We start from the raw sequence: 27,601 nt of genomic DNA, 5'->3' as shown, positions 1-27,601 counted from the left end.
CGCCCAGTTGACTGAAACCTTATATGTTTGGTCTGTTCGTTCGATAGCCTTCATGCACCCCACCTGTTCTCCCCCTCTCCGTCTTTCCATTGTCGTTTATCTCATCGTTAATCTTTACCTTCTTTCTGCGGATCAGCTGATGTTCGTCTGCTCATAGCCTCGACAGCAAAAGCTCTACCACCAGTCACTTCGCTGGATTGGAAGAAGCAGTGTGTGGGTGCTGTTGTGTTTGCAATGTAAAGATCCTCGTGCAGTTATGTGCCGCAAATGCCTCGTAGCGGATCGTAGTGCTTGTGGCGCAATCTACACTCGGTTGTGTGAACTACGCTAACAGCGGTCGAAATCAAAGTGAACCATCCGTTTTTCTGTGCCTTTTCTCAACTTTATATCGTTGTGTTTGTCCAGTTTGTGTGTCAAACGTTATTTCGAAATATACTTTTAACACTTTACGGCAAGACGTGATACAATAACACGTTTTTTAAATACAGGCGTGGCAAGGTTTTTAGTTTCAGTAATGCAATTAATGTGTGTTCAGTAACGCCAGCAGTTCCTTCGTTGTTTTGTGAGTGTTAAGTGAAATGGCTTATATTGTGTGGAGAGTTTTTATGAAGAAATATTCAAAACTTCGCATAGGATTGCACCGGAATTTGTTGGTAAGTAGGGTCTTTATGAGTTTTCTAGAATATTTATGTTACTATGAACGTTGAGCTCAAATGTTTTTTTTTGTGGAATTACTTTTAATGCACTCTCCTTGATTTCAATTACCAAAATATTATTTCAGGTCACTTTTTTGCCTCTTTTAGTTGATTGTGACGACGATGATGATTAAAGGAAATTGAGGTATAATACTGAAGTACCATAAGAATTATTTATTACAAAGGACACCACTTGCCTATGGCCAGGTCAGGGTTTGAACCTGATTAATATATGTATAATAGTAAATAATAATTATATACGTACTTAGTATATAGTTATAAGTTATGTGTTTTGCTGTTTCCGGTCATAGCCCCCCAAAGTTGATGGTCTAGAACATTTCAAATGTGTATTTAAAGTTCAGAGTAAACTTTACAAGAGAAGAAAAATAATACATTAGATCCTCTTAAGCAAAATTATTGGGGGGCTCTGCCCCCACATCATTAACATTGGGGGGGCTCGAGCCCCCCTAAGCCCCATGGAGTCGGCGCCTATGATGAGGACATAAGTGTTAGGGAGCTTTCAGACCGAAGCGTGGCTTTTCTGTTAGTTTTGGCTAATGTAGACGATGAGGATGAATGATGATGATATTGATAAATGATCTACAAAGAGCACCCATGCTTGGGCCGGGATTCGAACCTCGGAACCCGGGATCCCCTGGCGTCGTAGAGCGCGCTGTGATAACCAATGTTCCACGGAGGTTGGCAGCAGGTTTGGTGCCCGCCGCAGCAAGTCTTTATGTAGTATGATGAACTATTATGCAAGATTGAAAACACCGTGTTCACGTTTCCATGGGCGTCGGGAGGGGGGTCGAACGGGTCGGTGGACCCCCCCCCCTGGAAATTGACATCGTACATTTAAAGATTCACAAGAAAGCCGAAAGTTTGTTACTCCTATTGTTAAGAACAGAAATAAAGTTCATTTAGTTAGTATTCGAACAGAGTAATCAAAGTAAAAATGCATTGGATGGAAAACATCGAGAGAGAAATACAGGAAGAAGGTTATATTTTACCATTTCATCCAAATAAGAAATGGTTTCACAGTTTTCAAAATTCTAATACGTAATTACAGTTGTAGGTGACAGGTCACACAACGCACTTTATAAGAAAAATCCCCCCCCCGCCTTTTCTTGAACGAGACGTGCAAAGGTTAATATCAAAATGCATTCAGACACTAACTGCATAAAATGCATAATAAATAATGGAAAATAGTTGTGCTGGTATTCACTCCTTTGGTGAATCGAGTCTTCCCATTTATATAATAATAATTATTATTATTATTATTATTTCGAACAAAATTTATTTTTGTTAGTTTATAATATTTATTATTGTATAATAACATTTATAACCATGGTAATAATACTTATTATTTATCTATATCCAACTTTTATCATTTGCCCGACCCCCCCCCCCTTGCAAAAATTTCAGGCGACGCCCATGCATGTTTCTAGACATGTCCTGTTTCTTTGTGTTTATACATGGAATTTATATATTTCTGTGACCTATTACATACATGTATATTCAATTAGGTCTCTACGCGAAGAAAATTTATTTCTGAAATATGACGTCATAGACCCATATTCTTTGTTCTTTGAGGGCATTGAAAGGAAGAATGGTTAAACCATTGCAGTTATTCTAACTTTATGACACAAGTCCAAGTAATTTAATAACATAAAATGACATCACAATTAAATGGCTCAAAGACACGTCAGAAGTAAGTAAGGGAATCCCAGATATTGCTCGCGGTAGAGTACGCCACCGCCGGAAGCACAACCCGAAACCCCTTGATTGCAAGTCGAGCTCTCCGCTCTCGAGAAACCCCAGTGGCACGTAGTTGTTCGGGTCCCATTTTAATATGTAGGTCGCTACGAAGTCAGAGGTTCCAGGTTCGAACCCTGGCCAGGCATGGATTGACGTTCACTTCCGGTAAGGTTTATGACGTCACGCCATTCTCATTACGCGGTAGTTTTGTGAGACATTCTTACAAAGTGACTTCACTGACCTTCTCAGGATGTCAGAAGGTTGATCTCCGGCGTTTGTATTTTGTGAATTTTGATGCACCGAAAAGTGCATTATTAGGAGCTTATGCATTGTAATGTGCTACTAGAGTAAAATAAAAGTAGGCACATTTTAGGTTCTTAGTGTCAATTATAAGACTCGAGGCCAGACCAAGAGGATGTTTCTAAGTCGAGACGAGACCGTGGGTAGAATACATACAACATATTTTTCACTTTTAGAATTAACAATAAAAATTTCAGACAATTATTATTATCAGTAATTTTTTTTAAAAAAATACAAATAATGGAAAAGAATTGTGTTTTGGAAAGAGATACGTGCATTTATTTTAAATTAATTTGTAAACATATACAAAACATTCATTACTGAACTGAAAATTGAAGAAATATATAACATTGTTGAATCACATACACGTCAAAAAAATTTAGGAACATTTTGAAATTGAAGAATCGGTGCAATAGTGGTTAACTCATACCAAAACCAAATTCTTATTAATTATTTGACATTTTCTGTCCTCCTCCGTGGTCATGTGGTCCAAGGCGCTGTGCTTTGGACTCCCGACTGCGGGACGGCATGGGTTCGAGTCCGCCAGAGTTCAGTCTGAGTTCTCTGTCTGTGTATAGGACCGGAGAGAAACCCACCATCGTGAGGAAATTGGGGAGCTACGAGAGAGTAGCGTAACACGGTCTCGGATATCTCCCACAACGACTGAGGGTTCGACATGCTGGCCCCACGTCCCTCCATTGCCGGTTGAAGATCTCAACACCTCTAGGTAGGATTGTGGGAGGGAGACTGGCATTCGGGAGATAGGTTAAAGCTCTTCGAGGGCTGTAACGCCATGGGTTATTAATTATCATTATTTTTTATTTGACATTTTCTAGGTGAAATTAAAGTATTTTTGTTTAAGCATTTTAATGTAAGGTTGATTGACTTATACAATCATTTTACTGATACCTTAATTTGATGTTTTGCACTGTTTGGAGCAAATAGGACAATTGAAAGGATATGAGCGCCGCAATCTATATTTAGAACACTGAGCCTTTTCGTGTCCTCTGAAAAGAAGTCCAGTGGAAAATGGACACTCTGCCTCATCCTCTATAGCTATTCCGAGTCACTAGAATCAATTAATTCCACTTCATAGCTGGAATGGTTATTTAAATTACATTAGGAGGAAATTAATAATTTAATTGATACGTTTTCAAAAATATGGAACATTAATCGAGGCAATTAATTGAAGTTAATTTTTTTATCAAGTATCACCTAAGCTTTTTGTCTGAAATGTACAAAAAATATATATATCAGTTCTAAATAAGATATACCACCTCTTAATAGAACACCTAGCTATCTCTTACTAGGACACGCAATGGATAAAAATAAAATGGGTGTCCCAGATCAAAATGTATTAGTAATCTATCCTATAATATGTAATACTGTATTTGTCAACCATTTTATACGTTAATAATATTTTTTTTGTAGCTTACCTTCACTATGTTTCTTTTCGTCAATGAAAACCACTACAAAAGTTCGAAGTGTGACAAATAACTCGGCATGGTCTCAGTCTCGTTGCTCACTTTCAACTGACGTCAAAGACCACGACACCTTCGAAGTTGCCGACAAATGGCAGACTATAGTGGAGACGTTAACCAAGTGTCTCTTATTTGAGTACTTTACGTTACACACAAAGATCTACATAGCCTACATGGACTGTGGTGGCGATTGGGTTTCAAAACCATAGGGGGGGGGGGCAAGGTGCCAAAACTGGGGAGGAGGGGCAAACACAGTTTACCTTCCCTTGGTCGATAAGGTTTAGCATAGTGTAGGGGCAAAAGCGCAAAAAGTGGGGGGGGGGCAGTTGCTCCCCCTGATCGCCGCCACTGCACATGGACTGTAACTGCTCCCACTTGTTCGTAATGTTTCCGATGGGGTAGTCATAACGTCATCGCCGTGTAATCAAGGGCTCACATAGTGGTTGGATCCCACTTTAAACTGTAGGTTCACTGGTCCAGTACCGATTAGTCTAACTAAAGTGGACTTGAAAACAGCAACTCAAACATTTTTTAAAAATGTCTTCCAATTGTGTATCCTGTTTGCCCGCAAGCAATCTATTTGAAGCTGGTGCAATTGTCCAATGAATTGCTGTGTTAAAAAGTGAAAGCAAACCAAGCATTGTGTAAACCAGATTGGTGAGCTTATAAACACAGATCATAACAAAATAACGCACAGCTGTACTGCTTAGCATGCTCGAAACGAGGCGTCGTGCGTCGCGAATATAAATTAAACAAGGGTTATTGCTGCAGTGCATTGTGGGTAACAGATCATCCCAGTTCAGTATACTGGTCTTGCAAGTGTAATGTAGATGTCGTGGTGCATAGAATTGTATTGAAGTGCATGTTGTTGCTTGAGGCTCAGGTTTCTTTTGTGTTTCAGCTGAATGAAGTTGCAGAAATATTTCCTGTGAAAGTGTAGCTGCTTCCTGTGTCGGGATTCTCCTTCTTTCCCCTCCTTCCCCCTCCCCGATCTTTGCTGCTTCATCCAATTTACCTCCTGCTGCATTGTACCTGTAACATTCTCAGACACTAAATCACGCTGTAAAGTAGTAACGATTTTCTTCACCCAATGACTCAATATTCAGCCCTTTACCTAGATATTTTGGAGCCCTAGGCAGGATTATGGTTTACCCCCTCCCCTCCCCCTTCCAAGCACCAACATTTTATGTGCGTCCTTTTGATATTTTCTTCTTATGACGTGGTTTGTGATGTTTACATCCTACAAATTCTGAAACAAACAAAAAAAACTCATTAAAAATAATATAGGTTTTTGATTTTTAAAAAAGGTTTAGCGTATTTAAGAATATTTCAGTTGTGTTTTAGCGTCTGAATTTTAGAACATGCGATATTTTGTTATGATCTGTGTTTATAAGCTCATCAATCTGGTTTACACAATGCTTGGTTTGCTTTCACTTTTTAACACAGAAATTCATTGGACAATTGCACCAGCTTCAAATAGATTGCTTGCGGGCAAACAGGATACACATTAGGAATACATTTTGAGAAAATATTTGAATTTAGTTGCTGTTTTTCAAGTCCACTGTATGTACAGTTATACTAATCGGTACTGGACCAGTGGACCTACAGTTTAAAGTAGGAACCTCAGCCTACCCCTCGCTACGGCCCTAACTATGTTAATCCCAATCGTCTACATTAACAGAAAATCCACTTAAAAATATACTACAATCGGTTCATTGTGGATACTCGGACAGTGTTGAAGAGGCCCCATTACGATACATCTACTTTACACACACACACGCTCACGGCATCTTCTTTAATTAATTAAGCGGAACAAGGTGCCCATTATGAGATGGGCGACCGCCTCACCTTGCCCCTCCTTCCTGCGGCATTGCGCGGCACCGTGTACCATCTTTCGCCTTCACCCCGATTGCACGTTGGCGCAGATATACAATATGTTTCACCTTGGTTGCCCAAGTCGGCTTACCGTGTGTCAGCAGCTGATTCTCGTCCACGTATTTTTCGCGAGAAGCCGCGAATTGGAATTGCTAATTAACTTGGCGCACGTTAGGTGGAGGAAAGATTTGGATAGTAACATAACTGTTAACGTTTTAGCCGAGTGGTATTTGAACAATTTCCAGTGGAGGAGGGGATTACAATAACTACTAATGGATTAAACATTATGGATTCTGGAGTTTGGGCAGAAGACCTACATAAAAACGAGTTACATCAAAATTTAGCTTATTCAATTCTGCGTTAATGTATGCTAATCGAATTGTTTTCAAGTATAAATCTCTTGGCTCTACAGCCCGTAAGGGCCTTGGCCCATCTCCAGACTGCCAGTCTCCCTCCCACAATCTTACCTAGAAGTGCAGAGTTCTTCAACCAGTATGGGATGACATGGGGTCAGCACGTCGAACCCCCAGCCGTTATAGATTTCCGAGACCGGTTACGGGCCTCCCCCATGGCGCAGTGGTAGCGTCATTGCCTTGTAATCAAGGTTTCCCGGGTTCGATACCCGGTGGAGGCACAAGTGGTTCGGATCCCACTTTAAACTGTAGGTCCAGTCCCGATTAGCCTTACTGTGCATAAAGTGGACTTAAAAACACCAACTCAAACCAAACCGAGACCGGTTACGCTACTCACTCGTAGTTCCCCAATTTCCTCATGATGGTGCGATGCCACCGGTTCTACACAGGCCGAGAACCCAGAGACTGAACCCAGCCGGAACTTTCATCCGGATGAATTTAAATTCGGTCCAGGGACCTTTTCCCCGAATGAATTTAAATTCGGTCCAGGAACCTTTTTCCACAATGAATTTCAATTCTGTCCAGGAACCTTTTTTGCGGATCAATTATAATACGGTCCAGGAACCTTTTTTCAATGAAACAATACGCAACTTGGACCGAATTTGAAGGTCCAGGAACCCATTGGAATTTATGGGCTCCTGGACCTTTAACAACCCCGCATCTATGTTCATGGCAAGTTCTATTGTATTATCAGTTCACAGTTACAGAGGCGCTAACTTCAGATACATATGCGGGAGGGTGCAAGATTGACAACAATAATATATTATGTGTGATGAATATATTTCTTGAGGTTTTGGGAGAGAGGGCAGAAAGTGCCTTGCCCCTCTGAAGTCGGCGCCTATGTCAAGGTATGTACTTATTATGTACCTATTATGTAGTAACACGCTGCAAATTACCCAAGAGAACAGATAAATCAAGAATAACCATGAGGGTTTCGAATTTTTTGACGCCGGGCATTTTCCCCCCGGAAAGCGAGCTTTTCTTGAGCCAATGGTTGTTATTTACGAGTGGAAATGCAAACTGGAGAGTAAGACCATGTTCCTAAGCGAGAGGAGGCGAATTTGTTATTTTGGCGCCAAATTAAGTTCTTCTCTCGCTTAAATCTCAACTGCGGTCCTGCTGTTATATACTCGAGTCTGGTATGGGGCACATCCAACTGTTAACAGTGACTAAAACTAATTACTAAGAACTAAACCTGGCCCTCCTAATACTAACCACATACGCATTAGTAGATCTAAGCGGAATTGTAGGTTATGAATTGTTAGGTTTGGAGGGTCAAGTTTAGAATAGAATTTATTTCAAATAGAGCCTTTACAGCTGTGCATACCATACAAGGATAAAAAAAATAGTGCAATTTTCCTACACCCTTCCTCCTCTGTCTACTTCCACATTCATACTGCTTGGGAGTTCAAAAACACCGTCTGTTTCATTTCAATTCTCTCAGTATACTTGCACTGCTTCCTGAATGATTCCTAAATTTTCTCAGATTTATTTATTTATTTAGTAGCCCCCTTTCACACATTTTCGCTATCCCCACTGAGCTTCTTTGCTCTCTTTGCCCAGACCTAGCTTAAGAAAGTGCCCAGATTCCATATTTGCGCCTCCCCCCTCTCGGTCTCTCCCTCCTAATAACGGTTGTCATTATATTCTCAATGTTAGCTTCATTTATTTCCCTGATATATTTTTGTCTTGCCTCCCCTGTTTCTTTGCACTGGAGGAGAATGTGAAATTTAGTCTCGTCTTCACCGCATAGCGAACATTCTACGCTCCCGTCCTCCCGTTTTAGTTTAACTTGTGTCCATCCCCCCAATCTGAACCAGGCCAATCCTGACCTTTCTCTTGCCCCACACAAATCCACGTAGTTCCTCCTTCCCCATTCTCGATCTGTATCCACTATTTTCGCTGATGTTAACTATATTTTTGCGCCGCATTCTGCCAAAATTTTCTGTTTGTTAACGTCTTCCAGTCTGGCACGTATGGCCCCTAGCATCTGCACATCAATTCTTCCCTCTGTTCCCTATTCCCACACCCATCCCAGCCCTATACCGTATAATTCCGTCTTTATCTTTGCTACCCATTGCCTCCCATTACCCCACTTATCTGTGATTGTAGATCAAGTTTCTTCAAATTTCCGCCCTCCATGGTGATCAGTTTTGCCCAGTATTTAATGCTCCTCATTTTGGCATCCACTTCCTCTCTTAATTTTCCCATTTCCCTAAGTGCCCCACATGTTGCCATACCCCTTCTTACACCTAGTCCTTGTTTTAGGAATCTGACTGTTCGACGTTTACGGTTTCCCCTCCCTCCCAGACCCATAGTTCGATGCCATGGAATAGTGTTGCCTTAACTATGATCTCGTAGACCCCCTCCAGAGTTTTGATTGGAATATTTGGTACTGTGTATTTTATTTTTCTTGTTTTTTTCCAACGCAAACATTGCTCTACATTTATTCCTGTGTACGTGCCTTGCCCACCTGCCCGTCATTGTCATCACCAAGCTCTTGGCAGTTAATTTTGATGACTGCTAGCAGCTGAATGTATCCCGCACCAGACCTATATATACTCACCCCAACAAACGAAGGAGAAACAGATGGAATTATAAGATTGAAAAGCAATACTCTGTGACCTTAATAACAGCAAATGAAAAGTCAATTGAGGCTTGGAGAGGCGTAAATGAGCTGATATCCACCCTCCATTACATTATTTTCTCATGCGTTCTCTCCTTCTGGTGCCTCACAACACAGCTGTCGCCGTAGGAAGCGTAGAAAAAAAGGGTTCATTTCTTGTCAACTTGGCGCGAAGCATTTGAGCGTGAAATTACTACAGCGGAGAAATCGCCTTTGCAGTCCAACATGCTTTGACAAGTATCTACCAGGCAATAACGTGAACACGGAAATAGACAATTGATAAACACAATCCGCCATGTACCTTCATCTGCTACCATGATAGAGACGAAAATGATACCAGTATTCATCCACCGTCATTATTTGTACAGTCACGGACACTTCTGAGTTGTAACGAACCTATGGAAAGTAAATGTGTTTGTTACAACCCACAAGTGTCCGAGACTGTACAGCTGAACCAGTATGAGAAGCTACAGCGCCTTGAATAACGTAGTGTGGAAAACGACCCAAGAAACTGGTTCCCCGAGACGATGACAAGTAGATGGCAGTGCGATCGACCCAGGTGCTAATTTTGTTATGAAAGTAATGCGGCTTAGTTTTTGGAATATATTGTGTAGATTTGTTTCTCTAGAAAGGCGGTAAGTGAATTGATGCTAACAGTTATATTTGTGGAGTGATTTGCAGTCACGAAATGGCATTAATTTGGGAAGAAAAGTAAAATAAATTTAATAAATAAATAGCATGCGTAACACAAGAAGAAACATCGCAATGTGATTCCGGACGTCAGATCTTGGACTGTGTATAAGAGTTTATTTTTCTATGTTATTAGAATATAAATAGTATCCTGTGAGATATTTCATACCGAGGCGACAAACCACAAATGTCGCTTGAAAGCGAGCAGTCGGAAATCAATGCAGCCTTTCGAACCGTAGGGACACAAGCTCTGACTGCACCGTTTCCTCAAGGAGATTTTACACCAAAGCGACACGCGACAAACGATACGAGGATTTCACACCAAAGGGACACGGGTCCTTCGGTCCAAGGCAACTTTCACACCGAAGCGACACATGTTGCTTGGAAACGAGCCAATCAAGAGCAACATTTCACATCGTAGCGGCATGACGGGAAGCACAGGCCAGCGTTCGGTTGGTGAAATCCTCAAGCGATAAGTGTCGCGTGCCGCTTGTCGCTTTGGTGCGCAATCTCACTAAAGCAAGACACTCATTGCATCGCGTATGTGCGAACAACAAACCACGGCAACATGTTGCAAGCTATTGAGGAAATGGCCCAGTTTGAGCGACGCAGAAGCGACAAAGCGACACGTGTTGCTTATCGTGTCGCCTATCTGTTGTTCGCAAGCAACGCTTGCTAATAGACTGAAGGCACCATGTCGCTTGTCACTTAGTTGGGAACTCCCCCTGTAGCGCGTCGCTTCGGTCTCAGCACCCTTCCTTTAAGGAGCTTTCCGACCGAAGTAACAAGTAGCACGCGAATACGCCATATGAACGTGTCGTTTGCTGTTTGGACCCTCATGTGCAATGAATGCTATTTTACAGTCTGGAAGTGTGTGTCACTAGTGTGACAATGTGAACATCCCGTGTCGCTTGTCCCATTGGTTTGAAAGTTTCCTTACACTCATGTCGATGGCACTAAGAAAGTTTTGTGGGGTTCCCCTTGTCGTTTCATGCAATCATCATTATCATCATCGCCGCGATTAGTTTAAAGCGGAAGAAAAGAGACAGTAAATATCAAAATACAAATGCTTCAGTGTGTATATCTTTAAAAGAAATGATGATGATGATAACAATAATGAACGTAATTCATACACAAAAATTTAGTTTCCAAGAGCATTCCACGCGTATTTTTTCTCCCGTATTATTAACGAAAGTATGACGATAACAGGACGTGGTCGACTGTCTAGAATGTTCGTTAATATCTTCGCGACCACTGTACCAAATATCATAGCAATTATCACATTCATAGAAATGCTTCATGTAAAAGAATCAGACGTTGCAGCGAAAACCCCATTTACTTCCATTATAAGCAGTCGAACACCAAGCACCGGGGTCAACACCAGCGCCTCTAGCGGATCATTTTCGAGTGGAACCATCCAGAGAGCGCAGAAGCATGCCGTTTTCCAGACTACGTTATTCTAGGCGCTGTAACCCCGCTAAACTCACACACCTAAAAGGACAGTCATTTGTTTTCTCTTGCTTCCCCTTCGCTTGTGCCAGAGTGTGTTTCCTTCCTTGTTTCGTTGTCAAAAGCGTATCTCCACTGGTACGGTTCTTCCCTTTATGATTATACGAACACTTGGCACTGAATGAACGTGACGAAGATAAGCTGAGGATTACCATACATTTTGGCGGCAACGCAGGGGCAGGATTTCAAGGTAAACAGCTGATTGCTCCGCCACGCACGTTAAAAATTCGACAATGCCAGAGGCTTTTCTCATATTGGTCAAGCTGTACCTCTGATGCCAGTGTCCCATGTTTAAATCACTATATTTTCACAGGTCACAGATATTGTGGCGCTACAGTAGATTGGGGACGAAACAGACAAGGGGGGGGGGCACTACTGAATGGCTGTCAGAGATTGGAGTGGTATAACGCGAATTCTGCCATTTTTTTCAGAATAACACTGAATTTCGCACTTTAACGCGAAAACCTTCGCGAAATCTGCAACATAAACTGGATATAACACTTCTTCTGTTCAAAAAGAACTATCGGAAGCGCTATTAGATCTGTCATTTGTAGTCTAGGTGGGGAAATATCGTAGGAATAGGAAAACTTTCAGGGAGATACACCTGTAGTATTTCCAGGGGGGCGTGTATGTGTTTGTGTGTGTGTGTGTGTGTGTGTACACAAAACTCTATTTTGAAGTCGCAGAGGGATTTTTCGGCATTGTTAGGGATATGTGATGTGTGTATGATTGTGCTCAAAGATTTGGGTGTTATTATTCAATAAACATTTCATATTTAGTGGCTGATGTGATGAAATAGTTTTCAAATGGAAGAATTTGGTCATTTCTCACAAAGATCAGCCATATTTTGTTTGTTATTAAAACTTAAATTTCTCCATTTTTCAGAACTAAAACAATGTGAAAGTCTAAGGCATACAAGGAACAATAAAAATGCATCTAATGATAACACGGTCCCTAATTGTAGGTGATGAACTTGCATACGTAGGAACGTTTCTCGGCGGGGGCTGGAATTTTAAAGATGAATATAACATAGCTGCGTTGATAGGGTCAGTGGAGGATACACAATAAAATATTTCGCAATTACCATTTGTAACCTTCGTTTTAAATGTTGTTCAGACAAAAAATGGTAATCGGGAATCAGGGGGTGCGCACCCCCTTTTCAAAACTTATTTTCAACTTAATGAAATGTTAGATTACGTTATGCTATTGAAACAATGTCGTCACCTTGAGCGTAGAATGTTAGGTATTGAAGTGATACCGCTATTATTGTATTCAACAGATAATCCATTGGTCCTGAAAGAGTAATCGTATTTACTCTCCTGTAGTGGCGGCGATCTATACAAATATCATCATATTATTGGCTGTTGCCTTTCTTTCATCACCATTGTTGATAAGAATTATTTGTACGTGGGTTGGAAATTCAAGAGTGCCGACTATTTATTTACAAATGATACAAAGAGATAATTCTGTGAAACTTTTAAATCCTTCGATGTAGTCACCAGCATTGTGTACAACCGTTGCCAGAGATGTGGAAATGGTAGTGTTTCTGTAGCAGCGCCTGCTCTGTTGATGGTTAGAATGGAGCGGTCTGTTGCGTGAAGAATCTCTGGAACAGTTCGGAAGCTTCACCTTAGGGATCAAATCAAAGTCACAGGGGCTGCTAGAACATCTGCCAGCCCCATCGAGCTAACAAATCAACCACAGATTGCGTTACATACGCTTGAAAGTGTCCCCTCTTCTTTCGCAACGCAGGTCGCAGGTTATGTTCCAAAATCAACAGTAATACCACAGACAGGTTAATAAGTTAATAAAATTAACTTGTCTGTGGTAATACTGCGCATTGACAGTCTGTACCAGAGGTACGGTTAGTATCACCAGATCTTTCACATTAGTTAGGTTCTGGCTAAACAACTTTAGACCGCCAACTACAACGATACTCTGTTCCTCTCGTCACTGCGCATGCGCCTAGTGTTGCAAGGAAGAGTCCATTTACTGGGAGGTAGCTTAGGTATCAAACTAACATGTGGAATAAGTGAGAAGCACCGGCACCTTTTAATGGCGTATATTCAGCAGTGTTGCCATTATTAAATTTCCAAACTCACGCACGTTTGTTTATTCCTGTGCGGTTTCGATAATTGCCTACAGCTCAGTGCAAGTTGTTTCACGTTTTCATTTTTTTAGCATTGTTGATAAAAAGAAGTTTTATTTTCAGCCTACTTGTACTTTCTCTATTCTCAAAATCGAAGCACAACAAATATTTTAGTTGAAAAGATTATCTTGGGTTATCGACCAGGTGAGTTGTGGAAAGGACCAAGATCTTCTACTCTCAAGATGAGAGTGACGTTAGCTCTCGAAAGCTTGGAAGCTTTTCTACAACTCACCTGGTCGATAGCCCCAGAGAATCTTTTCATCATTCGTCGCCAGGAAAGCTTCAAGACTTACTTTAAGAATTTTAGTTGCTTTCAGTAGATCATCGAGTTGTTTTCTCGTTGTTGTTGTTAATGCACACTTCTATGTAAGGGAAGCAGTCTAATAATTAAATGAAACTGACTACATGATTTCGTATTTTTCTACGCGTTACTTTACTTGCAAATAGTAGAACTTCAGGTTGCAGAGCGATTTTCTTTTATTCTGGAGGGACTGTAGCTCCATCAGCCCCCACACCCCTCTGCGTACGCCAGTGCCGCTATTATCTCTCTTTCTAATTCGAAGCCGGACAGTGCTTCGTGTCAAGTAACTCCAGTTGTTATCACGATGCTCCGCCAACACCAACACACTTGATTTCCCATCTGAATCGAACCCGACACCTCTCGCATCAAAGGTAAGACTACGTGGCACCACATATCTAAGTTCTTAAAAGCAGTGCAAATCAGCAAAGATTATAAATTACCAGTTAAGAAATTCAAAACAATTCCAGATGATCTTGTAGATGATATAATTAAAATTAAATTCATGTTTACATTTCGCAATACACGAAAACGAGTTTCACCCGGTGGTGTAGTGGTAGCGATGTCGCCTGGTAATCAAGATGTTTCGGGTTCGGCAGACACAGTGGGTTGGAGGAATTTCGGAATGTATCCGATTATCTTAGTCATATTTAACTGTCTGTTATGTTATATTTACATAATTTGATTCGGCCATCTGGGGATGAAGTTTATGGATGAGGATGATATTTAATAATGGGAAGATCGAACCGAATTAAGTTTCTTGCTTTCGGGGGGGGTGCCCGCTCAGTGGCGTATTTATGATTCCATTTTGGGTATGCACATATGTTACCAGTCAGCAGTAGCGGCGATTGGGTGCCAAAACTAAGGAGGGGGGGGCATGGACAGTATAATTTTTCTTGGTAGACAGCCTTACCATTAAGATACCATAGTACGGGGGCAAAAAGTGACATAACTTGCTCTCAGCCCTCCCCCCCAATCACCGCACTGCCAGTCAGTATACTGAATTGTTGCCTTGCTTAGCAGTAGAACAGTTCTAACATAGGTCATTAAATCTCATAACATTTCTACGTAATTTAGAAACACTTAACATTTCCACGTAATTTAGAAACACTTAACATTTCCACGTAATTTAGAAACACTTAACATTTCCACGTAATTTAGAAACACTTAACATTTCCACGTAATTTAGAAGCACTTAACATTTCCACGTAATTTAGAAAGACTTAACATTTCCACGTAATTTAGAAACACTTAACATTTCCACGTAATTTAGAAACGCTTAACATTTCCACGTAATTTAGAAACGCTTAACATTTCCACGTAATTTAGAAACGCTTAACATTTCCACGTAATTTAGAAGCACTTAACATTTCCACGTAATTTAGAAACACTTATTATATTTACTTTAAAAAAAATCCAATATCATGCACAAAACGAGCTATCAAAGTAGTAACACGGAAAATTTGATTAAATTTCTATTACCAAGTTCAAACTTAAAGTCCATCTAACCTACATGTAAAATATGCCTGCTGTTGTCTCGGCTCGGTGTGATTGGTCAGTTGCAGAATCTTGTCCTCCCTTAATCCGCAAGGCTGCATACTTTCCGGCAGGGAAATCTATGACTGGAACATTAATGGACACTGTCTCAGATCATAATTAATATGTTTGATATTGTTAACAATAGATGTCAGTGGCTTTCAGTTTTGCTTTTATGCGCACTCTCAAACCCAGGAGAGTGACGCTCAGACAGTTTGCGAGACAATATGGCCGAGTGTATGCGGTGGTTTCATTCCGTCCACCGCGTTGCATTGCAGCAAGTTTGTACATACATTTAATCTTTTGTTTTAATCAATACAGCTTTGTTTATTATCATTGAGTGTCACTTTGCAATCATCCGCGTCGAATCACCCTATGGAATCAGAGGCGTCTCGTGAACGCATGCGTCAATTGTGGGAAAAAGGACAGGTTGCTCTGGGACGACATTCATGAGCATTTCTACATTCTAATTTCTTCATATATGAGTAGTATTTATTTTACACGAGAGAGCTGACTAAGCTTATATTACATTTCTTGGATCTGAAGTGACGCATGCATCAATTGTGGGAAAAGAATTATTACTTTCTTTCACTTCAGATCCAAGAAATGTAATTGAAGCTTAGTTCAGCGCTCTCGTGTAAAATAAATACTTTTTTATATGAAGAAACTAGAATGTAGAAATGCTCATGAATGTCGTCGCAGAGCAAGCTGTCCTTTTTCTCACAATTGACTCATGCACCACATGCGTTCACGAGACGCCTATGTATGGAATACAATATGGTTCTCCACTCCAGAGGCATGAGTTTTTGATAAAGCGACACGCAGTAAGTACTATCATTTCTTTGGCGTGCATCGTACAAAATAATCAGACTCCTCTCGACCCAACAGGCAAGCATATTTTGGTTCATCATGGCCATCACAGTACACACATACGAATGATTTTTCATCAGTTGTGCGTTTTACATAGTTAAGAAATGATATGCTAAATGCTTGCTATTATATTTTCTTTGACGGAGAGCCTCCTCGATGGCGCAGTGGTAGCGTCGTCGCCTTGTAATCAAGGGGTCCCGGGTCTGATACCCGGTGGAGGTACAGTCTTAGAAAAAAATACCTGGGCCACGGGACGTAGAATTTCGTAACGTCTAAAAGCCTGTTGTTTATGCAACCCAAATAACAAAATATTCGCTTAAGTTTGCCTGGTGATTCTGAGTTCTCGGGAAGAATTGAGCTTTGATAGCATGAGTCACATGACTCGTGCCCCAGCCACAACAAACAGCTGGGTGCTACGATGGCTCCAGAAGAAAATTTCAGGAACTGGTTTCTTGACAAGACCTACTCGTAAAGAAATACTATTCTTTCAAGTGATATTAGAGTCATTGTCAAGAGGTTCGCTGAAATGATGGTTCTCATCACAGACCACATGCCACACGTTAATTGTTTAAGTCCAGTTCATGCACTGGACCTACAGATTAAAATGGGATCCGAACCAAATGCCTCTCTATTTGGTATTGAATTCGGAAGCCTTTCATTACATGGCGAAGACGTTACCACTACGACATCAGAGAGGCAATGGAACCCCTTGAGAAAGAGATAAGCGAAAATTTCTACGTGACAAACCATATTTGCCCGCAAATTTTAAAAATAAGACAATATTTTGTACTGACAGTTTCGAACCGTGGGAGAGGCATATATTTTTTTGTACCATCGTCCATTTCACGAGTTTATAATTCTTCCTCACCGACACGAGTAACGCGAGTGGTAGAAGAAAAGCGAAGTAAAATAACTGAAACAGAAATAAAATGAAAAAGCGAAATACATTTTATTCATAATATTCTGCAGTCACTTGATTTGTATTCACGGGATGCTATCTTTAAAGAAAGCCGTGGTCTCTTCCTTGTCTTTTTTGCTTTCTTTGTGCTCTTGCTTCCCCCGTCACGATTGGTCTAAAACTAATTAATGCGACGTTAATGAAACAATCCAAACAACGAAACAATGCACAATAAACTGCACAAAACAACATTCCAAATGTTTTCGAATCGGAAAACAATTGAGATGCTGTAAAATGACTTAAGATGCAGTAATAAAGTGGGAATTCGGTACCGTATAGAATTAAATCGGTAGAGATGTTCGATTTGATTGGATGTTTGTTATTTAGATTTGCTATTCTTTCACTTTTGGCAAATAGCGACGATGAAGATGAGTGATGCTATGATGAAATTGATGAAGGGACACTTACCAAGGACACCCACGCCCAAGTCGAGATTCTAACCAGGGACCCATGGCATCGTAGCGCGCTGTGCTAACCACTCCTCCATGGAGTGGACATTATAGCATATTTTGTGTGCTCAATTGGGATCAATCAATGGAATGAATAGGCATATTATATGATTAATAAATTCATATCATAATACCACGTCATATTATTCGGCACGAAGTAACATCAGAGACATTCAATCTTGCATTTTTGCCTTTCAACTAATTCTTTGAATTCAGGTTAATCACAACAATAAGATAAATTATGAAGCAAATGATAGTGAATGTGGGATATTATTACGAATTACCTGACAGAAACAACATTAAGCAGGCTCGGTGGTCAAGCTCATTAAGTGATTGACATTCGATATCGTCGTCAAAGTTCCCGGGTTTGAGTACCGTCCTTGTCGGGGGTGTTTGACTATTTCGTCATCAATTTCATGTAATGGTCACTCGTCCTTATCGTCGCGATCATCGAACAGGGAATAAAAATTATAAAAATAAATACGATGGAAGAGTACTTATTTCATCTCTCACGAAATCTCCTACAAAACCGGAATATATAAAATACATGTATATTCATTCACATACATTTTCGATTTCTATATTTAACTAATCGAGACCGAGAACGGGAGAGCAATTTTCAATTCGACAAACCGAGAGACGGAGAAACTGTCAAGTCTCGTTTCTTCTTGGCACCTCCGTAATCGAGTTGTTCTGTTTGTCATTGGCTTTGTATTGGCAATTATTGCCAGTATTCTTCCCCTGCAGGTAAACCATAACGATGAATTATGATGAAATGAAGCAGATAAAAGGGCAAGAACAAGAAAGTCATGCCTGTTCGGGACTCCAACCCAGAACCTTACGTAACGAGATTTGAAATTCTGGAGAAGGCGTCCGTGTTTCGCTTGGTTTTCTCTTTCCTCTACTTCTCTTATATTATCATACATGTATAATAAAAATGGATCTTATACGATATGTTGCGATTCATAATTGTGCTGGTTAGATGCTACAGATGTGAACTCCAAACTGCACTATATTATTCCCTTGTGTTTCGTATGTGGTTGAACATGAAATTTTCTTACACTGTGACAATTTCTTTCTTAGTTTTGGTTTGGTGCACAGATATGCTAATCTGGACTCGACCTTCAGTTTAAAGTGGGATACTAACCACTATGTGCATCCACCGTGTATCAAACCCGGGATCCACTGATTACAAGGCGACGACGTTATCACTACGCCATCTAGGAGGCCCCATGACAAAATGTTATTCACTCGATCTCTACCATAATTTATTTCAGCATTTACATTTTCGATTTCTTCTTCTTTTTTCCTTTTGTTACCTACTCTTATACAACTCTTTTTGCGTCTTCGAATTTCTTCTTGTTTCAGGAAAAAAATAATACATGCAGGCTGTATAAAAATCCCCCGTTCAAATAGATAAAACGTTCACTCTCGAGAACTAATTTACATGTTTATCACTAACGTAACCATTAGGAAGGAAACTATTGAAATGTTAACTGATATAACTGCAGATGAAACAATACAGCCACTAACGAAATATCTATTCTTGTGTAGCCTCACAGACAAGTATATGGTGAGTCATTCACTCTTTCTGACTACGGGCGAAGGTCACTGAACTAAAGGGTGGTGGCAAGCAAGCAGGCTTCTGCTCTACCAAAGACGAGGTCACGTGTTCCAGTTATCAATGGCGTACGAAATAAGGAGGAACACAGCTATCTGCCGTATGTTTTGGTCCCGTCATTGCACTTTATCGTCGTGGCCTTGAAGTTCCCTCAGGGCACTCCTACGTAAAGGCTTCTCAGCTAGAAGGATATCTTCCCCATTGAGTGGAGGGAAAGTGGGTGCGTATAGAGGTCCTTCAACTTTCGTATTCTTTTTCATTTCAGAACCCGTGCTGTATCGTCGACTGAATCCAATCTATCCGATGTAGGTTTTAGGTTCTGTTTCTGTTCGGTTATTTCACGTTGTCTTCCTGCTTATGTTATTCGCGACGAAGGTTCTGGATTCGATAATCTGGACAATAACGGGATTGTGTTAGTTGCTTGATTTGGTGTCTTAAGTCCACTTTATGTCCTGTTAGGCTAATCGTGAATGGACCTATAATTTAAAGGGGGATCCGAACCACTATGTTCCTCCACCGAGTATCGAACCCGGGATCCCTTAATTACAAGGCGCCCACGATCCCACTGCGCCATCGGGGATTGTGTTCGAAACGAATGAATCAAATTTGAGTGATATGATATGCAACCATTGGAAGACTATTGAAAGAAAAGCTATGGGAACCTGCCAGTTTTTCTACTGCAGACAGGAAACCATAAACATGGAAGAGAAGCTTATATTCTATGAAACCTGACGCTATGTGCTCGAATACTGGCTAAATATAATCCATAGAGGCATAGCAACGTTAAACAACCTCTTATATGATACATATAGGTTTAAAAAGGTCAAAATACAAAGATTGTGTGCGCCTCACTGATGGCGTAGTGGTAAGGCCTTGTAATCAAGGGGTCTGGGGGTACGATACCAGGTGATCGCACATAGTGGTTCGGATCCCACTTTAAACTGTATGCACTTCAGATTAGTCTATCTGTGCCGGTGACTCAGTCGGTAACGCGTCTGACTACCATGCTATAGGTCCCGGGTTCGATTCCCGGCCGGTTCAAGCCCGGGAACTTTTCTAACGTTGGAAGCGGCCCCAGCGCCCACCCAGCGTCGAATGACATGGGTACCTGGGGGAAACCCTGGTGGTAAAGGCGGTCAGGGGCGTGATGCTGATCACATCACCCCCACTCACGAACGAATCAAGAAAGTGTGGGGCGGCGTGATGCTGATCACATCACCCCCACTCACGAACGAATCAAGGAAGTGTGGGGCGTTACCCCCACACCCCCTATACGCCTTCATGGCGTAGCGCCAAGCACAGGTGAGAACTTTACCTTTTTTTTTTTTGCATACAGTGGACTTACAACAAAATTTCAACTTGCGATAAAGATTATGATAAGGTATTAAAGAATTGGGTCTAACACATTTTTTTATTGTTTACCAATGACATTATTAACTAATATTCTTAATTTCAGTTTCAAGATGAAATCGGCTACGAAATAAAGGGAGTGGGTTCATATTTCTGTTACGAAATTCCACTTTTGTAGTAGACCTGTGCCACACTAAGTTGTGACAATAAACAAATCTGAGACACTTTCAAAGTATTAAATTTCTATCTACGTATTTGGGAAAAATCTTTCAATATAATACTTTTTTTGGACGCGTCAAATCATAGTATTTAATTCCTGTTTTAGCAGCTTTAAGAAACCTGATTTTTGGGGGGCAGTTACAAATGCCCTTTCTGCTCCCGTCAAGTTACGCCTATGACAAACAGGAATTCAAAGTAAAAGACTGTCCCGACTAAATCGGGAGACACGTCTGATAAATTTACAATTGGGAAAATCATAATTAAGCGTGTAGTTGAAAACAACCTATTTTCATATATTGCATGCAGCTCTACTTTTTCTGCAATGTGGATCAAGAACTGGGGACGTGGAGAAGCACAACACTCACGTAACCAATAGTCACGTGACCCTCTTTGCTTTCCTGTCATGTTGACCTTCGCGTGGAACACATTTCTCGGTGTTAAGACAGGCAAAATCACCCGATCATCGAAGGGTGCAATATGTGTTGCCTACCCTCCTGCATTACTTGCTCCTATTAAAGCCTTATGGGGAAGAAGTTTTTTCCATGACTGTACATAGTGGTTCGGATTCCACTTTAAACTGTAGGTCCAGTCCCGATGAGCCTTACTATGCACAAAGAGGACTTAAAACACCAACCCAATCAATCAATCTTTGACGGAGATAATTGACGGGGATAATTTTTTTGTGGAGGAGAAATCCCCCACAATGTTAATTCGCACACTAGGTAGAAGGCATTATTGGAGGTGTTGAGGTGCTACAACACAAGCCTTAAATACGTACATTATTCTTCCAGGCAGAGTCGAGAATGGTATATGCAAGTATTTTTGCAGACGGAGACAGTGAAAATTGAAATCCTTCCGGCGATGACAAACACGTGCTGCCGGCGCAGTGACGCAACCTTCATAAATAAAGCACTACTTTCCGGAGAGAGAGAGAAAGAGAGAGAGAGAGAGAGAGAGAGAGAGAGAGAGAGACGTTCCTAGGCAAACGACATGTGATATCTTAATGTCTGAGTGTCTCCGCGCATGTCATAAGCTAACATAAGAGAGAGAGAGGAAATAACGAATTACATCATGGTTCAGCGTGGTTACTAAGTGAACGAACGTTTTTGTCTTCTCTGTCCAGCTTTACCCGAGAGTTTGTATAACCTGGATATGGTATTATCTCCGTATTATTGCCATGTCCGTATTCGCATTGTTATTGATATGAATTGGGAAAATAGAAAGTCTGAAACGTGCCCGAGTGTATTAACAACTACACCCACACTACGGTGTATGAGCGGTAAATATGTTTACCTAAAGAAAATGACCAATTAACGTACTGAATGTAATTAAACGATTTTGTACCTCCATTACTATTTAATTGTGTGGATACAAGTAGCCAAAGCTTGAGCGCTCCGTGCGGAGTAAACTTTCCGCCTGCACACTGCAACTCGAGGCCAGTAAGCAGCAAAGAAGTAGAGGAGCCAGTTGTGTTGAGAGGGAAAAAGTTACTGTGCGATGAAGGCGCATTAATAAGTTAATAAAATTAACTTGTCTGTGGTAATACTGCGCATTGACAGTCTGTACCAGAGGTACGGTTAGTATCACCAGAACTTTCACATTAGTTAGGTTCTGGCTAAACAACTTTAGACCGCCAACTACAACGATACTCTGTTCCTCTCGTCACTGCGCATGCGCCTAGTGTTGCAAGGAAGAGTCCATTTACTGGGAGGTAGCTTAGGTATCAAACTAACATGTGGAATAAGTGAGAAGCACCGGCACCTTTTAATGGCGTATATTCAGCAGTGTTGCCATTATTAAATTTCCAAACTCACGCACGTTTGTTTATTCCTGTGCGGTTTCGATAATTGCCTACAGCTCAGTGCAAGTTGTTTCACGTTTTCATTTTTTTAGCATTGTTGATAAAAAGAAGTTTTATTTTCAGCCTACTTGTACTTTCTCTATTCTCAAAATCGAAGCACAACAAATATTTTAGTTGAAAAGATTATCTTGGGTTATCGACCAGGTGAGTTGTGGAAAGGACCAAGATCTTCTACTCTCAAGATGAGAGTGACGTTAGCTCTCGAAAGCTTGGAAGCTTTTCTACAACTCACCTGGTCGATAGCCCCAGAGAATCTTTTCATCATTCGTCGCCAGGAAAGCTTCAAGACTTACTTTAAGAATTTTAGTTGCTTTCAGTAGATCATCGAGTTGTTTTCTCGTTGTTGTTGTTAATGCACACTTCTATGTAAGGGAAGCAGTCTAATAATTAAATGAAACTGACTACATGATTTCGTATTTTTCTACGCGTTACTTTACTTGCAAATAGTAGAACTTCAGGTTGCAGAGCGATTTTCTTTTATTCTGGAGGGACTGTAGCTCCATCAGCCCCCACACCCCTCTGCGTACGCCAGTGCCGCTATTATCTCTCTTTCTAATTCGAAGCCGGACAGTGCTTCGTGTCAAGTAACTTCAGTTGTTATCACGATGCTCCGCCAACACCAACACACTTGATTTCCCATCTGAATCGAACCCGACACCTCTCGCATCAAAGGTAAGACTACGTGGCACCACATATCTAAGTTCTTAAAAGCAGTGCAAATCAGCAAAGATTATAAATTACCAGTTAAGAAATTCAAAACAATTCCAGATGATCTTGTAGATGATATAATTAAAATTAAATTCATGTTTACATTTCGCAATACACGAAAACGAGTTTCACCCGGTGGTGTAGTGGTAGCGATGTCGCCTGGTAATCAAGATGTTTCGGGTTCGGCAGACACAGTGGGTTGGAGGAATTTCGGAATGTATCCGATTATCTTAGTCATATTTAACTGTCTGTTATGTTATATTTACATAATTTGATTCGGCCATCTGGGGATGAAGTTTATGGATGAGGATGATATTTAATAATGGGAAGATCGAACCGAATTAAGTTTCTTGCTTTCGGGGGGGGTGCCCGCTCAGTGGCGTATTTATGATTCCATTTTGGGTATGCACATATGTTACCAGTCAGCAGTAGCGGCGATTGGGTGCCAAAACTAAGGAGGGGGGGGCATGGACAGTATAATTTTTCTTGGTAGACAGCCTTACCATTAAGATACCATAGTACGGGGGCAAAAAGTGACATAACTTGCTCTCAGCCCTCCCCCCCAATCACCGCACTGCCAGTCAGTATACTGAATTGTTGCCTTGCTTAGCAGTAGAACAGTTCTAACATAGGTCATTAAATCTCATAACATTTCTACGTAATTTAGAAACACTTAACATTTCCACGTAATTTAGAAACACTTAACATTTCCACGTAATTTAGAAACACTTAACATTTCCACGTAATTTAGAAACACTTAACATTTCCACGTAATTTAGAAGCACTTAACATTTCCACGTAATTTAGAAAGACTTAACATTTCCACGTAATTTAGAAACACTTAACATTTCCACGTAATTTAGAAACGCTTAACATTTCCACGTAATTTAGAAACGCTTAACATTTCCACGTAATTTAGAAACGCTTAACATTTCCACGTAATTTAGAAGCACTTAACATTTCCACGTAATTTAGAAACACTTATTATATTTACTTTAAAAAAAATCCAATATCATGCACAAAACGAGCTATCAAAGTAGTAACACGGAAAATTTGATTAAATTTCTATTACCAAGTTCAAACTTAAAGTCCATCTAACCTACATGTAAAATATGCCTGCTGTTGTCTCGGCTCGGTGTGATTGGTCAGTTGCAGAATCTTGTCCTCCCTTAATCCGCAAGGCTGCATACTTTCCGGCAGGGAAATCTATGACTGGAACATTAATGGACACTGTCTCAGATCATAATTAATATGTTTGATATTGTTAACAATAGATGTCAGTGGCTTTCAGTTTTGCTTTTATGCGCACTCTCAAACCCAGGAGAGTGACGCTCAGACAGTTTGCGAGACAATATGGCCGAGTGTATGCGGTGGTTTCATTCCGTCCACCGCGTTGCATTGCAGCAAGTTTGTACATACATTTAATCTTTTGTTTTAATCAATACAGCTTTGTTTATTATCATTGAGTGTCACTTTGCAATCATCCGCGTCGAATCACCCTATGGAATCAGAGGCGTCTCGTGAACGCATGCGTCAATTGTGGGAAAAAGGACAGGTTGCTCTGGGACGACATTCATGAGCATTTCTACATTCTAATTTCTTCATATATGAGTAGTATTTATTTTACACGAGAGAGCTGACTAAGCTTATATTACATTTCTTGGATCTGAAGTGACGCATGCATCAATTGTGGGAAAAGAATTATTACTTTCTTTCACTTCAGATCCAAGAAATGTAATTGAAGCTTAGTTCAGCGCTCTCGTGTAAAATAAATACTTTTTTATATGAAGAAACTAGAATGTAGAAATGCTCATGAATGTCGTCGCAGAGCAAGCTGTCCTTTTTCTCACAATTGACTCATGCACCACATGCGTTCACGAGACGCCTATGTATGGAATACAATATGGTTCTCCACTCCAGAGGCATGAGTTTTTGATAAAGCGACACGCAGTAAGTACTATCATTTCTTTGGCGTGCATCGTACAAAATAATCAGACTCCTCTCGACCCAACAGGCAAGCATATTTTGGTTCATCATGGCCATCACAGTACACACATACGAATGATTTTTCATCAGTTGTGCGTTTTACATAGTTAAGAAATGATATGCTAAATGCTTGCTATTATATTTTCTTTGACGGAGAGCCTCCTCGATGGCGCAGTGGTAGCGTCGTCGCCTTGTAATCAAGGGGTCCCGGGTCTGATACCCGGTGGAGGTACAGTCTTAGAAAAAAATACCTGGGCCACGGGACGTAGAATTTCGTAACGTCTAAAAGCCTGTTGTTTATGCAACCCAAATAACAAAATATTCGCTTAAGTTTGCCTGGTGATTCTGAGTTCTCGGGAAGAATTGAGCTTTGATAGCATGAGTCACATGACTCGTGCCTCAGCCACAACAAACAGCTGGGTGCTACGATGGCTCCAGAAGAAAATTTCAGGAACTGGTTTCTTGACAAGACCTACTCGTAAAGAAATACTATTCTTTCAAGTGATATTAGAGTCATTGTCAAGAGGTTCGCTGAAATGATGGTTCTCATCACAGACCACATGCCACACGTTAATTGTTTAAGTCCAGTTCATGCACTGGACCTACAGATTAAAATGGGATCCGAACCAAATGCCTCTCTATTTGGTATTGAATTCGGAAGCCTTTCATTACATGGCGAAGACGTTACCACTACGACATCAGAGAGGCAATGGAACCCCTTGAGAAAGAGATAAGCGAAAATTTCTACGTGACAAACCATATTTGCCCGCAAATTTTAAAAATAAGACAATATTTTGTACTGACAGTTTCGAACCGTGGGAGAGGCATATATTTTTTTGTACCATCGTCCATTTCACGAGTTTATAATTCTTCCTCACCGACACGAGTAACGCGAGTGGTAGAAGAAAAGCGAAGTAAAATAACTGAAACAGAAATAAAATGAAAAAGCGAAATACATTTTATTCATAATATTCTGCAGTCACTTGATTTGTATTCACGGGATGCTATCTTTAAAGAAAGCCGTGGTCTCTTCCTTGTCTTTTTTGCTTTCTTTGTGCTCTTGCTTCCCCCGTCACGATTGGTCTAAAACTAATTAATGCGACGTTAATGAAACAATCCAAACAACGAAACAATGCACAATAAACTGCACAAAACAACATTCCAAATGTTTTCGAATCGGAAAACAATTGAGATGCTGTAAAATGACTTAAGATGCAGTAATAAAGTGGGAATTCGGTACCGTATAGAATTAAATCGGTAGAGATGTTCGATTTGATTGGATGTTTGTTATTTAGATTTGCTATTCTTTCACTTTTGGCAAATAGCGACGATGAAGATGAGTGATGCTATGATGAAATTGATGAAGGGACACTTACCAAGGACACCCACGCCCAAGTCGAGATTCTAACCAGGGACCCATGGCATCGTAGCGCGCTGTGCTAACCACTCCTCCATGGAGTGGACATTATAGCATATTTTGTGTGCTCAATTGGGATCAATCAATGGAATGAATAGGCATATTATATGATTAATAAATTCATATCATAATACCACGTCATATTATTCGGCACGAAGTAACATCAGAGACATTCAATCTTGCATTTTTGCCTTTCAACTAATTCTTTGAATTCAGGTTAATCACAACAATAAGATAAATTATGAAGCAAATGATAGTGAATGTGGGATATTATTACGAATTACCTGACAGAAACAACATTAAGCAGGCTCGGTGGTCAAGCTCATTAAGTGATTGACATTCGATATCGTCGTCAAAGTTCCCGGGTTTGAGTACCGTCCTTGTCGGGGGTGTTTGACTATTTCGTCATCAATTTCATGTAATGGTCACTCGTCCTTATCGTCGCGATCATCGAACAGGGAATAAAAATTATAAAAATAAATACGATGGAAGAGTACTTATTTCATCTCTCACGAAATCTCCTACAAAACCGGAATATATAAAATACATGTATATTCATTCACATACATTTTCGATTTCTATATTTAACTAATCGAGACCGAGAACGGGAGAGCAATTTTCAATTCGACAAACCGAGAGACGGAGAAACTGTCAAGTCTCGTTTCTTCTTGGCACCTCCGTAATCGAGTTGTTCTGTTTGTCATTGGCTTTGTATTGGCAATTATTGCCAGTATTCTTCCCCTGCAGGTAAACCATAACGATGAATTATGATGAAATGAAGCAGATAAAAGGGCAAGAACAAGAAAGTCATGCCTGTTCGGGACTCCAACCC

At 40.6% G+C, this 27,601-nt stretch overlaps 1 protein-coding gene across 1 annotated transcript in view; it reads left to right on the top strand.

Annotated features, from left to right (window-relative positions):
• Positions 1 to 218: 218 nt before the first annotated feature.
• The window catches only part of LOC145987711 (puratrophin-1-like), a 984,553-nt gene continuing 957,170 nt past the window's right edge, over positions 219 to 27,601 (top strand). The window contains exon 1 of the mRNA XM_083122282.1: positions 219 to 653. Within this exon, the coding sequence (XP_082978408.1) occupies positions 579 to 653 (75 nt within the window). The 5' untranslated portion in view covers positions 219 to 578. The remainder of the gene's footprint in view (positions 654 to 27,601) is intronic.

This window comes from Lepisma saccharinum, chromosome 5, assembly GCF_977018435.1.
Source record: "Lepisma saccharinum chromosome 5, izLepSacc3.1, whole genome shotgun sequence".
Classification (NCBI taxonomy): Eukaryota; Metazoa; Arthropoda; class Insecta; order Zygentoma; family Lepismatidae; genus Lepisma; species Lepisma saccharinum.
The sequence above is the reverse complement of the archived record's forward strand: the minus strand, read 5'-3'. Positions and strand labels throughout refer to the sequence as shown.